The 13,897-nt window shown below is 46.4% G+C and overlaps 1 protein-coding gene across 1 annotated transcript in view; it reads right to left on the bottom strand.

The window, feature by feature from the left end:
• Positions 1-8,223: 8,223 nt before the first annotated feature.
• PLBD1 (phospholipase B domain containing 1) overlaps positions 8,224-13,897 on the bottom strand; it is a gene marked incomplete at its 5' end in the record, with an annotated part of 32,457 nt that continues 26,783 nt past the window's right edge. The window contains 3 exons of the mRNA XM_009574607.1: positions 8,224-8,481; positions 10,044-10,150; positions 11,287-11,472. Coding sequence (XP_009572902.1) covers positions 8,314-8,481; positions 10,044-10,150; positions 11,287-11,472 — 461 coding nt within the window. The remainder of the gene's footprint in view (positions 8,482-10,043; positions 10,151-11,286; positions 11,473-13,897) is intronic.

Raw genomic sequence — 13,897 nt, 5'->3', positions numbered from 1 at the left:
AGTACATGTAAGATTTTTATTTTGGCACTTTTCAGAACAAGGACAGCAGTCTCATTCCTGCCCAGCAGAACCAAACAGTGGATTTAGAAGGGAAAGAATTTTGGGGTTTTTTGTTTTGTTTTTTTTTTAAAATCCATTTCACCATGTAACATTTCGCCAAGATAACATTTTTTAATTTCAGTGCTCTCTTTCTTAAAACCAACATTTTAAAATGTAAAGCAAGGTTGAAAAAGGGCAGGAAAAATTAAATCCCAAAACATGGCTGGTGAAATACGCTATGAGATTATGGGTTCTTTACTTGTGTTCCCTTCGAGAACTTTTATCAGTGACAGAAACTGCATTGTAGACTTTTGTTTATACTATTTGTCTATACATGCACTCCTTCATGTAGCTGGGATTGTCACTTCTGTCAGGTGAGTAATGAGTATTTTCTGTATGAAAACTTGCATTTAAAGTACAGCAGTTTTATTGATTTAGGCGAGCGAAAATTCTGTCTAAATCCAAGTATCGTGAGAGAAGGTTCACACTGAATCTCATGTATGAACGATGTGTAACCTTTCCTTTGAATAACAGTTGTCCCTGTATTACTGGTGCCAATAATCAATAATGCCTTGAATTTTTCTATGTTTAATTAAATGTTTTGTCTGCCTATTTCAAGGAATAATTACTTAAAATGCATTTAGTCTACTTATGGAAAGTTGGGTCCTTACAAAGGCAGTTCTGTACTAGAGATTAGAGCAATTCATTCCAGTTGATGGCTGTCAAGTCCTCCTTGGGCAATTTTTTTAAATGTCTTTCAGGTGGTACCAAAGGGCCGTTGGCCGTATCAGTACAATGAGGTTTTATAGTTGGAAAGTTAAAATAAATATTAGAGTGCAACCTAGAACTTATGCTGCTTATTTAATTGTGATTCCAGCCCAAACTATACATGAGCTTTGCTATAGTTTGTGCTTGCATTTAGGTCACGATTGTTCTTAGCTTTGTCTTGCTTGGGAGAGGCAGGGGGTGAGAGTCCTATGTTAGAATTTTTTTTTTTTATTTCCTCCAATGGAGGTATTATTAGGGATGGTCTGGTATTGTGTTTGGAGGCTTTTTTTTCTTTAGAGAAAGAAGACTCATCTTCATTTACTAAAGAAAGATGTAGTTCTCAACTGAACTGATTGTAAAACCTGGCTTCTGGCTTAATAGATCCATTTCAGCTATGTACAGCAGAGTGCAGTTGATTTTTTTGTGAATAGATTAAATAAGCTAGCTGCTGTTTGTTGACTGAAGCCATCGCAGCTGTGGGGTGAAAGCCGACTTCTCTTTTGTTTCATCCAGCAGAGCTGCTAAAGGTCCGATTTCAGAATGTTAAGCAAGTAATGGTGGCAAGTATGTGATAAAGCGTGGCTTGACTTTCAAATGCCTGGCTTAGTTTGGAGACCTTAAAGGTAGCTGCTTCTTATACCGCTGAGACACAAAGAGAGAACTATGCCATTTCTCTGAAATCATTTTCATGGTGGAGCAGATCTTGCAGTGAGTGTTCACCCCTTATGCTAACAAACAGGAGTATTGCTTAATTCCTTAACTCATGGCACTTTTCCCTGTGTTGTGGGGTGGCTGGTTAATTTTATTATCCTTTACCTCCCAGAAACAATAAAACTATTGAGAAACTAAATTTCTGCTAGCAACAAACATTCAGAAATAATTGATTTCATTTAATAGACTTTATTTGAAAGTATTACCAAAATATCTGGGAACATTTAGTAGAGGTCTGTTAGCACCGTGCTTCTAGACTGGGCCCTTCATAAAAGTGTTAGTTGCTGGAGGCTTCCAATAATCCACTTTTAAATATGCTAAAAATCTCTATATGGCTTTTAAGTGGAAGTGTTTGTTTTAGTTTCTTCTCTGTACTTCATGCGAGTTTTTTCATCTTACTTTAAGTACCCTGGTATAAAGTTGTCCCTGACAGTGTTTTGCTGTTGCCGCTGGGTACGTGACATTTCAGCAGTACCACCTTGGATCCAGTTCCTGTGTTTTAGCAAACACAGCACTGATTCTACAGCGGTGTTTTCCATCCTCATTTACTTGCCGGTTTGTTTTAGTTTTGGTTTGTTTTCTCTGTGTGATACAAGGGCATCCGGGTGTCCAGGTTGAAAGGAATTTGAGTTAGTTCAGTTTCTAGTTGGAGAGGAGCCCTGCTGTGGAGTGCCGATGGCAAAATGCCATTCCTTTCCACTGCGTTCCTCCTAGTCACGGCTCCACTAGCCTCCTTTATTTTAGTGTATGTCTAAAAAAGCTTTACTGAATTCAAACAACTAAATGCTAGGAAGGGGGCAGACTTGTAGGCATAGCGTCTGTACTGTATCTGCAGTGGCAGCTTCAGAAAACGTGAGGGTGCAGAGGCAGGTTCCCCTCAGCCCGTCTTTATTTCCACGCTCTGACCAGCTTCCCCAGGAGTAGCAGCCGGCCTTGGCCTTTGCTCCTTCGAAGTACTTGTGCTGCCGTTGGCCATGTTAGATCCCTGAGCACAAGCACTGAGACGCTCACCCATCCCAAGGGTTTTAGCACAACGCTGGAAATGCCTGTGGTGTCTTCCCTGTAAAAATAAGGGGTCTTACCTGGCTTCCTTTGAAAACAACGGCAAAACCCCTCGTGCCTTCAGTGGGAGCACAATTGGGCCCAATAGTAGGATCCGAGCACTGTTTTGTACTGTAACAAAAATAGTCACTTCAGCCCTTCCTTTATGCTGTTTGTCTTAAATGTCCAATAAATTAGAATCTGTATTATATGTAGGGACAGGCCAAATCTGTTCCTGCTCCCTGAACAGCCATTCCCCAGTATTAGAGTATTGCATACACTGTACAAAATCAAGCTGTGATTCTGCCTTCTTATAAACTCTTTAGTATTTTCATTTAGTCAAAAATATCTATCCAGATTTTTTAAATAGAAGCTTGATATATTAAATATATATTTTTTTAATTTCTTGGTTTAGAGAGGGGTGGGCATTGAATGAAAACACTGGAGGGAGAGGAGTTCAAATGACACTGAGCCAGCCCTGCCACCAAAATCTGTATTCCCTTCCAAACACCTTCTGAGGGGAGAAAGAAAAAAATAAGGATAGCTAAGAGAAAGCAAATGAATGAATTTTCCTTTTCATCCCCTCTAAGTACCTGTTACAATGCATCTTTATTTCTCATTGTCATTACGCAGGCTGAGCATTCTTTTTTCTTTTTCATATATATATACATACATACATATATATATGTTTGAAGTGCTGTCTTAATTTAATGGGGTATAGCTGTAAATAAGACAACTGGGTAGTAGCTGTTTGGGGAGTCCTGTTCAGCTTTAGTAATTTATTGGCTATTAGGAGTCAAACGTGCAAAATCGTTGTTAGGAAACTCAGAACCTGATTTCTTGTTTTGTTTTGCGGGTGGACTTGTAAATACAAAAAAACATAGGACTGATTTAATGTCCAATTTAAACTGGGCAGTTGCAAGCTCTCCCCATTTTTGTATGTACTGTAGATTAGTGTGCGTGTCTGTGTTAACTGTAGTGGGGTTTTGTCTGACAAGCCTGAAATTTATACTTTGAAATAAACTACTGGGTTTTTAACATTTTGAGTCATCTGTGCTTAGTTCCAGACATCTCAGGAGACAACTCTTTCAGAAAGAGGCCAGTGCGTTCTTCCTCTTCAGAAGTGCTGCCACCTGGAGCACTGCAGGTGTTTCAGGTTGGCAGGCGTGTTGCCTCCCCTGCTCAAGTAATGCTGAGCAGCAATGGTTTGGCTCTAGGTCCTTCCCATAAAGTCAGCTGCATGATCCTGCCCTCCCAGCCTTCTCACAGAAGCAAAAACGAAGCAATTTTACAGCTTCTGGAAAGTCACCTTTCAGGTGCGTTTGCAAAGCAAAGAGGGGCTATGTATCCTGGACAGACAGGAGCCATAAACTTGCACCCACAAAGTTGCCCCTGAGGGGGACAGGATGGAAACCCGATGGCTGGTGCTGCTCTCCTCTCCCTCCCAAGGGGCTGGGTTTGACCTCTGAAAAAATGGTCATTCTTTTAGCAAGAGGCTTTGGACAAAGTACAGGCGCTGCCTTTGGTTTTTCACCGCACCTTCAAGTGTGAGAGCCTTGAGCCTGCAGCAGAGGTCTCAGCAATGCCCCACTGGCCAGGCTTCTCAAGCCAGGGGCAAGCTGTTGTGCACAGAACTAATTGCATCAGTCAAGGGTAATGTAATGAAATCAGGGGTAATAAAAAGGGTGGTTTAGTGCAGGGATCAAGGAAGTCTCTGCCCCCTATGCCATTGTTTTTCAAGGGGAGAAGCCAGGTGTAGCACCATGAAATACGTTGTGCAACTTAGCTGAGAACCAATAAACTGCCTTACTAGAAAGCAGTGTGGTTCAAGCTGCCTCTTGGGCCCAACTCTGTTGCCAAATCATAGAGAACTCAAATTGAGTACTTAAAACTTGGAGTTACTGACATGCCTACCCTGAGTTAGTGCTGACCCCATGCTTCAAGGGCATAAAATTAATTTGGGATGGTAATAATTGGTTTTTTGGCACTTACTTACTATAACTTGCTTCAAGTCACTGACCAAAAGATGATAGACTCCTGCGAAGTGATGCCTGAACACAATCACACTTGAAAGTCCAGAGTTTCTCAGACTGCCTATTTAGAATAAGAGTATACATACTGCACATAGGTTGGACCATTGGTTTTATCATAAACTATAGTGTGACCACTCTGATGAAGCACTGTTGTAATTGCAGTTTGTGCTGGTGTGAAGGGAATCCAGAGCCCTCACTCTATTTTGCTGCAGGGTCATACCAGTAGCACCTATGTGCTGAACTGGGAGGGGTGGGCAGGGGTGAGTTTGTTACTGGAATTCAGAAAAGGGGGGTGGTAAAGGAAGCAAAAACTTGCATTAGATGTGGTAATTCTGGTGGTCTTGCTGGGAGAATTCATTTCCTCTGTAGGCATTCTTTAGGGAATGAACAGCAGCTTGCTTTTTATTATTGCAAGGGAGGGGTGTATCCCAGCCACCTCTCAAGCCCTTCCTCCCCCTTCTCCCCCTTCCCCCAACCCCCCCAAAAAAATAAGTCCCTCTCTAGCCAAGCCTGAAAACCTTAAGTTTAAAAGGCAGAAGCCTGGAAAAAGCTGCAAGCAGGGGGGCAGCTTCTGCCAGAAGCCCTTTGCTCAGAGCATGCCTTCACCTGCCCATTTTTTTTCCTCCGTGAGAGCTGTAGAGGGGAGTAAGATGATGAAGAGACCTTTTAACTTTATGCAGCTACCTGGGAATGAAGCTGTCGGTTCCCTCTTGCCCCTGCCTGTAGGTGCGTGCAGCCCCGCTCGCAGCCTTCTCCTCCAGTCCCCCGATGTTGCTGCGCTGGGGAGAGGAGCTGGACCCAGCCGGATCAACCCGGGCTGGCCTACTGACAAAAGAAGCACGCAGGCCAACACAGTAAGAGGCATGCAGTGATCTTTAACAGCACAACCATCGAAGGAAAAAAAAAAAAAAAAAAAAAGCCACAGTCACATGGATCAGAGTCTTAAGGCTCATAAGGTCCCACTGATGTAAACATTTACTCATAGAAAAGGGCTTTTAAAAGTAGAGCGCTGTTTTCCCACAACTGTGGGCTTGAGCACAAAGCAGCTCCTGCCTCAGGGTAGGAGGCTCAAGGTGGGAGAAAGGCAGAGCTCCCGTTTCGGTGCGTATTTACAAATGGGCTTCTCACTCCTGCTGCTGCACGCCTCCGCTCCCTGCAGGTGTGTCCCTATCAAGAACACTGTCCAACACAGTAATCAATCAGCAATTTCCTGATCCCTGGGGACCAACTTTGAAACAATACTCTTCCGTTCGTTAGTATTTTTATGTAAGATTGCAGGTTGTATTTACTGCTTTTTCATCCAATGTTGCTGTGTTGCCTAGGAGTAATGGTCAAGTAGCCATCAGCCATCCTGCAGCTACTCTGTGCTTCCAGTCTCAAACAAGCAGCTGATTCTTGGTTCTCTGCTTGCTGTCAGCTCAGAGCCCTGCGCTGCCCTTCATCACCCAGCTCCATTCCTTAAGCATGCTCCTTAATGCCTGTTAGAGCCTGTTCAATTCAATGCAATCCGTGGCAGTGGCTCTGTAGCTGCCAGTCTCCAATACAGGAGTTTAAAACATGTCTCTCAAGGCAGTGATCAGCTGCAAACACCTGAGGACTACACAAAACAGTGCTTAGTTCATATTTGGTGCTTATCCAAAAAGCATCAAGATTGCTGCCCTGTAAGGCTGGAGCTGCAATCAGAGCGTCCCAGTGAGAGCTCACAAAGCTGACAAACCAGGCAGAGGACAGGACACCCGGAACGATAGGCCTTCACAGGCTCCAAGCAAACACCACAAGGTAAATGACACTTGGCAGGTAGAGCTTCCCTGCACATAGAGCTGCCAGGGCCCAACACCGAGGCAGGGCTGTTTGGCTGAGCACTGCTGGTCATGCTCAGGGGGACATCACAAACCCCCCGTACCCCCATTCAGCACAGCTGGAACAGGGAAGGAGCAGAGGAACGGGAGGGAGCTGGAACAGGGAGGGGTGGCTGGGATTGCGAAACATTACATGGGGGTGGTCTATGCACACAGAGCTTGGGGCAAGGATGAGCCACACAGGGGCCAATGTCCCTGGGGTCCCAGCTGCAGGCAAGCAAGACACCTTCACTGATAGAGAACCTCAGGGGCAGGAGTAAAAGAAGGGGGTGCTGCATTTAAATACTCTGTGGCTAGGGGTGCCTCCTCCCAACCACCTCTGGCGGAAGGCACCTGCGCAACACTGCCATCTCTTTTGGCTCATGAAAGACACCAAATGAACATCCCCCTCTAGCAAAGGCACAGCTGCAACTAGCACATACACCAATGCATATACTTACGGTGTGGCTGCATGTGTCTGGCTACCACGGCTAAGTAATTTTGCTGCTTTACCCAATGAAAAACTGTATTGCAGGGCAAAAAGCAGCTCTGCGGTGAGTAATTCAGTAGTTACAGTCATTTTACACAGCGCTCTCCTGCCCCTGTATCCCACCCACTCCTCCAACCCCTGCACGTGGCACAGATACTCTCACCAGCCTCTCACACCTCCTTCTGCTCCAGCAAACAAATCACTTCAGTCTTTGCATGGATTTTCATGCTCAGCAAGAGCTTTATGGTAACTTGCTGTCTCCCTCTCCCCTTGAGGGAAATCAGCCCTACTGTAACAGCCAACTATTTAGGGTAGAACCTCACCCTGCTGCAGTAACTCACTCCCTTCCCCATCACACGAGCTAAACTCCATCAAAACCTCACCCTGCTCATCCTTCACCTTTGTAATACGGGGCAGTTGCTTTGCAGTTTAGCTTGGACTGCCAAGGCCATCAGACAAGAGCTGTTTATTTTGTTTTTACTAAATTACATGTACAACACCTAGCACAAAACAGCCCAGTGACTCAACTCATCAGTGTAAACACAGGTAACTAAGTAATATGCACAGCCCTGGCCCTCACAGCCATCTTACTGTCACGTTCCACCTCCGTAGCTGAGGAAGCAAGCAAAGAGGTCACCGAACAACTGCATGGGCAATCAGTAAGAGATCTATCACACAGACACATGCAGACAGAGTTCCTTCCCTGCTGCTACACGGCAGCCTGGGGCAGGGGGAAGCATGTGGGGTGGTGTTTCCAAAAGCATCAGGCTGCTTTCAGAAATCACCAGGCTCATCTCTTCACTACCTTTTGCAGCCTGACCTTTGCATGCTGCTTTGGGGACACAAAGGAAATCTTGCAAAGGCCTTGCCCTGTGTGCCTGTTGTCTACTGATCTGCCACGGAGAACACGGTCTCGAGTCTTTGGTAGCGACATTCCTGGATGAGAAGCAGTTTGCAGCACATCTCGCAGCCACTGCTCAGACAAAAGGCAGACAACAAGCCAGCACAGAGGTAAGGCCACCATGGCCCAAAGCAGCCACCTGGCTTGGCCCAGCCCTGGAGGCAGGTCCCATGTTGCTACTAGAGACAGATCACTCATTAATTGCATTGCAGTTCACTCCCGCTCTGGCAATAGCTGTGGTGAGGTCTCAGATCACAGAAAAGCAGTGCCACACCTGCTTCCTATCAATCCTGGTCAGAGGAAGGGCCACCCAAATAGCTCAGAAGAGCAGAACATGCATTGGGCTGCACAGAGGCAGCCAATGTCAGAGCAGGCAGGACAGGGGAAGGCAGGTAAGGCACAGGGATGTGGACATCCAGGTCAATTTATTACATGCAGGAATTAAAACTTCCATTAAAAAAAAAATCCCATTTGGGAATATTGATGGTGGTTTTACAGGATCGGCCTCATGGTGATGAAATGAAAGTTGTATGATTCTGGCAGGCCCTGGTGTCGCGTGTGGTTAAACCGTCTCCAGGTGAAGACAGGGAGACCGCCCTGTACTGGGGGGCCATTGATTGCAGTGGCTGTAAATGCTGAAGCCAGGCGGAAATCTGACACCTGTAATAAAGGACAGGAGTTCAGGGCAAAATGGTGGTGTGGTGTTAGACATGCACCCATCCCACAGAGCAGGAACTGCTCCGGGAGATTTGATAACAATGAAGTGAGCAAGGGGGAATGCGTGCTGGTCAGGCAGCATTCCTCCCCTGCACAGCAACATCTTCAGCCACAGAACAGCCAGCGCTGAAGGGCAGTAGCAAAGCACAAGCCCGTGCTGCCCTCTAGCCCTTGCGCTAGCCAGGGTGTGAGAGGCAGCACATCTGCCCTCAGGACAATCCTCCCTGGGTTTGGGTGTCTCCAAAAGAGCTGGAGCTGCAGCAGGCAGCTTAGAGGGTCTGACCTAAGCTCTGCTGCGTGTTAAGCACTTGGGCTGTCCCCTCGGGCACTGTCAGGGTAATTTAGGAAAGGACAAAGGCAGCACAGAGTTAATGCTGCTGCCCAGACCCTGCCCTGTTCCTTCATTATCTCTCAGGAGGTCCCCAGCCTGCTCCATCTTCCCAAAATGAGACACTAACCTCGCCTTAGCTTCACTGCCAGGTTTTGCTTCTGCTCTGGGCTATTTCTCTCAATGCCTCTCTTAGGTCCCCTGTCCTCCCCCAGCCCAGCCCATTCCCTTTGCCTAATTGTGCTGGCAAAGGTATCACAACCAGCATGCACTGACCTGCTCCCTTACCAGACACCTCTACACAGCAATTTTCTGGATTAGTCTCACCATAACCAGCTCTGGGAGCTCCTACTGGCTCACTACAGCAGGCAGCCAGCCTGGGCTTGTGCAAGCTGAGTGGACAGCACTGGCAATGCCAAAACAGCCTCCACAGGGCCCATCCTAGCAGCCAAACTCACAATCCAGAAATGCAGCAGGCTGGTCCCCACAGGATAAAGCACTGTACGAGGGCTGGGCAGCTGCTTACTCAGGTATTGCCCTTCACAGTGAAAATACCATAGAAGCTGCCTAGAAAAACTGCTGCTTTCTCCAGGACAGCGGGTCTAAGGATTTTCCTGCATTCCTCCAGAGAGTCAAGTGATCTTTACCAAACTTTGCTCAAAGCAGTTTTACAGAGAGGTGGAGCCCTGGAGCAGGGTGACTCACTAGAGAGCCAGACTTTTGTAAAGGTAAAGCTAAAATGAGGCTGAAAACACATTCCTGTGGGCTCTGGGGAGGCACCCACATGGTCCTCATGAACAGCAGGCTGAGGCTGTGCAAGAGTCACCTTCCCTGAGTGATGTGAAGACTCATTTCAGCCATCTCTTAGGCTCCTCCTTCTGCAAGGCTTTGGGGTTTAACCCCTAAACACCACAAGTTCCCATGGACATAATTCTTTTGCACACCTCTCCCTGTATCCTCTGGCACTGTGCCAGGACTGGTGTCAGGGACAGGAAATATAGGATTCTGTACAGAATTACCATCTCGGGATCTGCCCAAGCACTGGGACAGCATTAAAAGAGGGAACAGACAGGCCTGGCCATGCCTGCCCTAGCGCAGGGAAACATGCTGCAGGTCTGATAGGAGCACAAACAGGCTCAGCAAACATTCAGCAGATACTGAAATTGAGGTAATTTACCTTGGAGTCATAGCAGCCTGCAGGCACTGGAAAAGAAGGATTCAGGTCTTCCCGGCAGCAAATGGTGTTGCAAGGATTGCGTTCGGCATAAGGATCATGCTGGTAGTCTGGGGAGAAATGTGGTGGGATGGGAAGGAAGGAGGAAAAGAAAACAAGTTAGTCCCCTCACAAAAAGCTGGTGCAAAGTGCCCAAGCCGCTAAAAGCTGGGTAAATGCGCTGGCAGAAACACAGCTCTATCACATCACTCTCATGCTCCTCCCCAGGTACCAGCTAGAAGTCGGTGCTCGAGACAGGACATTAAGTAGACAAGCTCCTAATCCAAGTCCATACAGATATTTCTGCATCCCAGGGGTACCGCTGCCAACGTCTAACCACAAACATCTGCAACTCCACATGACGAAAGCCTGCAGGAACTTTGTCCAGAGAGAAAAGCAGAAGAGAAAGGGAAAGTGGGGACAAGGGAAGGAAAAGTGCAGCAGTGAAAGCTTTTGTTTTCCTGTTCTGGGCTAAAATAAGTGGCAAAGAGCAAAGCTTTTGAAGACCCATTGTAGTAGCTGCAAGCTAGGAGGGGAAGGTGGACAAGCCTCAACGTCTATGAGCATGCTGCTACTCACAGCCCAAACAATAGCGATACCCCACCCTGGGAGAGGCCTCCCAAACCCCTGGTAATCAGTGTGCTCCCTATAATTGGGAATAAAAATACAGCATCTAAAGCTATCTGTACTTAGAGGTGGGCTTAGCCAGAAGTTAATTACGCTGGTTTTAATCCAGGTAAGGAGAACCCTGTCAGGGAAAAGCAGAGCAGAGCATTACCTACCAAAGATCATTTGCCTGAACAGGGAAAAAAAGACCGAAGTTTTACACTAAATTCTCTGGTTTGATCTGACCTAACTCTTGCTTCGGATTTAAGGCTTTCAAGATTAACAGACTGTAGATGTGTTAGATAACAGCAGTCCACACAGTCTCTTGGAGTGTCAGAAGCTGTCTGGAAAGGTCAAACAGCAAGCCCGAGGGCCCTTGTTCTAGATGGAACCCAGTCTTGTTTCTGTTAGAGTAATTTTAGCCAGGTTTCCTACCTCAACAGTAAGCTTGTGTTATCTTTTTGCTTTGTGTGTACTCTGCACCTAGGGTAATGTAACTCTGATGTGTATGCAAGGCTGCAGCTTCTCACTATAGTCCAAGAAATAAAAGTAACACTGCTTTATTTAGATCAGCTCCACAGTACATAAACACGTGTCTTACTGTTGTATCTCATGATGTACTTCATGCTTTCCAGGTTGGTCACCTTGCCCTGGTCTCGACGGAAGATTTTTGCTCTTGGAGCAAGCTCATAAGAGAAATCCATGCCATACTTCTCAACATACGCCGCATACCCACTGAGATTGTAAATCTTTTCATGGAAAGGGATATTGTATGAAGGCCAGTAACCTGCCAGAAACAAAACCCAATCTGTTCATCACTTAGAAAAGCTGAATGCTCTTGCTTATATCAAAAAAACAGCATGTCGAGGAATAACACGTCAAACTGGTTTGAACACAAAAAAACAAGGCAATAGTCACTGGCATGACCAGGGTTGACTCCCAGTACAACACCACTGGAGACTGTACCCAGGCAACCCGCCCTCAGACTTCCACCCTGAGGACTCATCCTGCACAACAGCTGAGATCAGACTTGCAGGAGTCCGAGGTGAACACGCAATGCAGCCATAGCCCTCCTGCAGAGGTTTCCCGGCTCAACCTCAGAGGAGTGCAAGATCATTTACATCCACCAAACTTCCCAGCAAGAGGCTTGAAGTCCCTCCCTTTTCCCCCCCTGCTTCCCATCTCACCAAGGCAGAGTAATACACCGTGCTGAGATGTCAGGGACAGACGGGGACACACAGACCATAGAGCTAATAGGGGCGAACAGGAGACGGGTCAGCAAAGAACAGACACACTCTTTGTGCAGTGGTGGCTGGAAAGCTGTGGTTGCACACAGTGATAAGGAAAGATGGGGGGGATGCACATTTGCCAGTATCTGCCTTTGAGAGTTAAGAAGTGATTGATCAGCAGAGCAGAGCCCTGCCCTAACTTTTCCAAGAGCAAATGTAAATCCTGCAGTTTTGTTAACTCTAAAGAGCAGGGTTACCAGCCAGAACTCCAGAGAGTGTTTTAGGTAGGCGACATACAACTGCCTGAAACAAGACTAGGAAACAGAAAAGCTTGTAAAGAGCCAGGAGACCATCCAAGTCAGGATCTGGGTACAACAAGTCCTGGAAGAAATAAAAATAGATACCTATAACATAACGGGTTTGTTTGTTTGTTTGGGGTGGTTTTTTGCAAGACAGGCACCAACGAGTGTTTAGGCAGACAGTATATATCATGAGCTGGTCCCAAGAGCATCAGACTTGCAACTTCTCTCCAAAGCACTTGCCTTCCTGTTATCAGTAGGGAATGTTGCTTCTCAAATCACACACACCAGGATTTGGCTTAGAGATTCACTATTAGACACTGGTAAATGCAGCACTCCATGTATTAACATCAGCCCAGCACAACGTGAGGAGTCTGGCTGTAAGATGCTCAAGAAAACCAACTGGGACTCACCGGGAGTGATACACACAGATACAAACCAAACTTTCTGAAGGACAGATAGGCAGACAGCATAAGCACTGGAACGCTGCCTGAGCGGAGGTCTTACCAGCTTGGCTTCTGCCTAGCATGCAGCAGAGACGGGAATACCCTGTCTGCTGGCATTTGCTTACGTGACCTAGAGCCTACCTGAAGGAAACAGGTTGTATACATGTTGTGTTGTAATATAGGCGTCCTCCACAAATGAGTACACTTGCCAGCCTCTAATGACGCAGGCCGGAGGATACGGATACATCAGCTTCCAAACCAGTAGGGTTTAATTATGATTCAAAAAGGTGCTATTATCTCACATGAAGGCAGTGCATACAGATGACCTCCTTCTCCCACCTGGAAAAACTTTTTGTTTAAATTGCTAAAACAGAGGAAGCTATTTGAAGTTCTCCTCCAGAAAGAGTTCTTCTGTGTCTCAGGCTATGCAAGACTGCAAATCCCAGGCAGGCAGTGCAGCACCCAACCTAAGGCAGGCTTTACCAAAGGGTTGCTATAAGCCAGTGAAACCTGCCTGTTAGGCCTGGCAGGGTGAACAGTGATAAAAACAAGTCAGAGATGGTGTAAGGTTGAAAGGGGGGTGAGGAGGACAACACGAAGGCAGCAAGACTTCTTTGAAACAAAATGCCTTCCTCCTCTGCCTGTTAGAGGAAGAGATCTCAGCAATATTGAGAGGTAGAGCAATGAGAAGATATGGTGCAAGAGACTGAGATCCCAGGTCTGATCTAACGTGATGCTTTTGATGCTGAAATGGATGCACTACTCGCTCATCAGCGGCAAACGTGAACTGCAGCCCACTCCTGTGCCCTATCCCTATACTGGGGACAGTATTGCTCTCTCCCACCTCCTCTAAAGGATTCTTGAGTTTTCATTGTCAACACGCAGAAAGCACCTTGACATCTTTGCCTGGAAAGGGCAACATAAGAGATTCCTGGTTTTTAGAACTCACCTGCACTGGCCTACAAAACAGTCTGACAGAAGTCATAAAAAAAATCTTTCCATTTTCAAACCCATGTAAGAAAATGCTTCCTTTTTCCTCAGATACAGGGCTTACTACAGCCTGCCTTTGTTCACCTGAGAATTCAATTCTCATTCTCTGTTGTTTCTAGGTTTATGCTTGAAAGAGACTTAAAAAGCCAGTGCTGGTACAAACTCACTCTGACCAGGCCAGAGTGTCAAAAGTGCATTATTTTTGGATACCAGCTACAAGGCAGTTATGGAATATGCCAGGGTCAGCT

Source organism: Fulmarus glacialis, unplaced genomic scaffold, assembly GCF_000690835.1.
Source record: "Fulmarus glacialis isolate BGI_N327 unplaced genomic scaffold, ASM69083v1 scaffold1603, whole genome shotgun sequence".
NCBI lineage: Eukaryota > Metazoa > Chordata > Aves > Procellariiformes > Procellariidae > Fulmarus > Fulmarus glacialis.
Note: the sequence above shows the minus strand (reverse complement) of the source record. Positions and strands in the feature narration are given on the sequence as shown.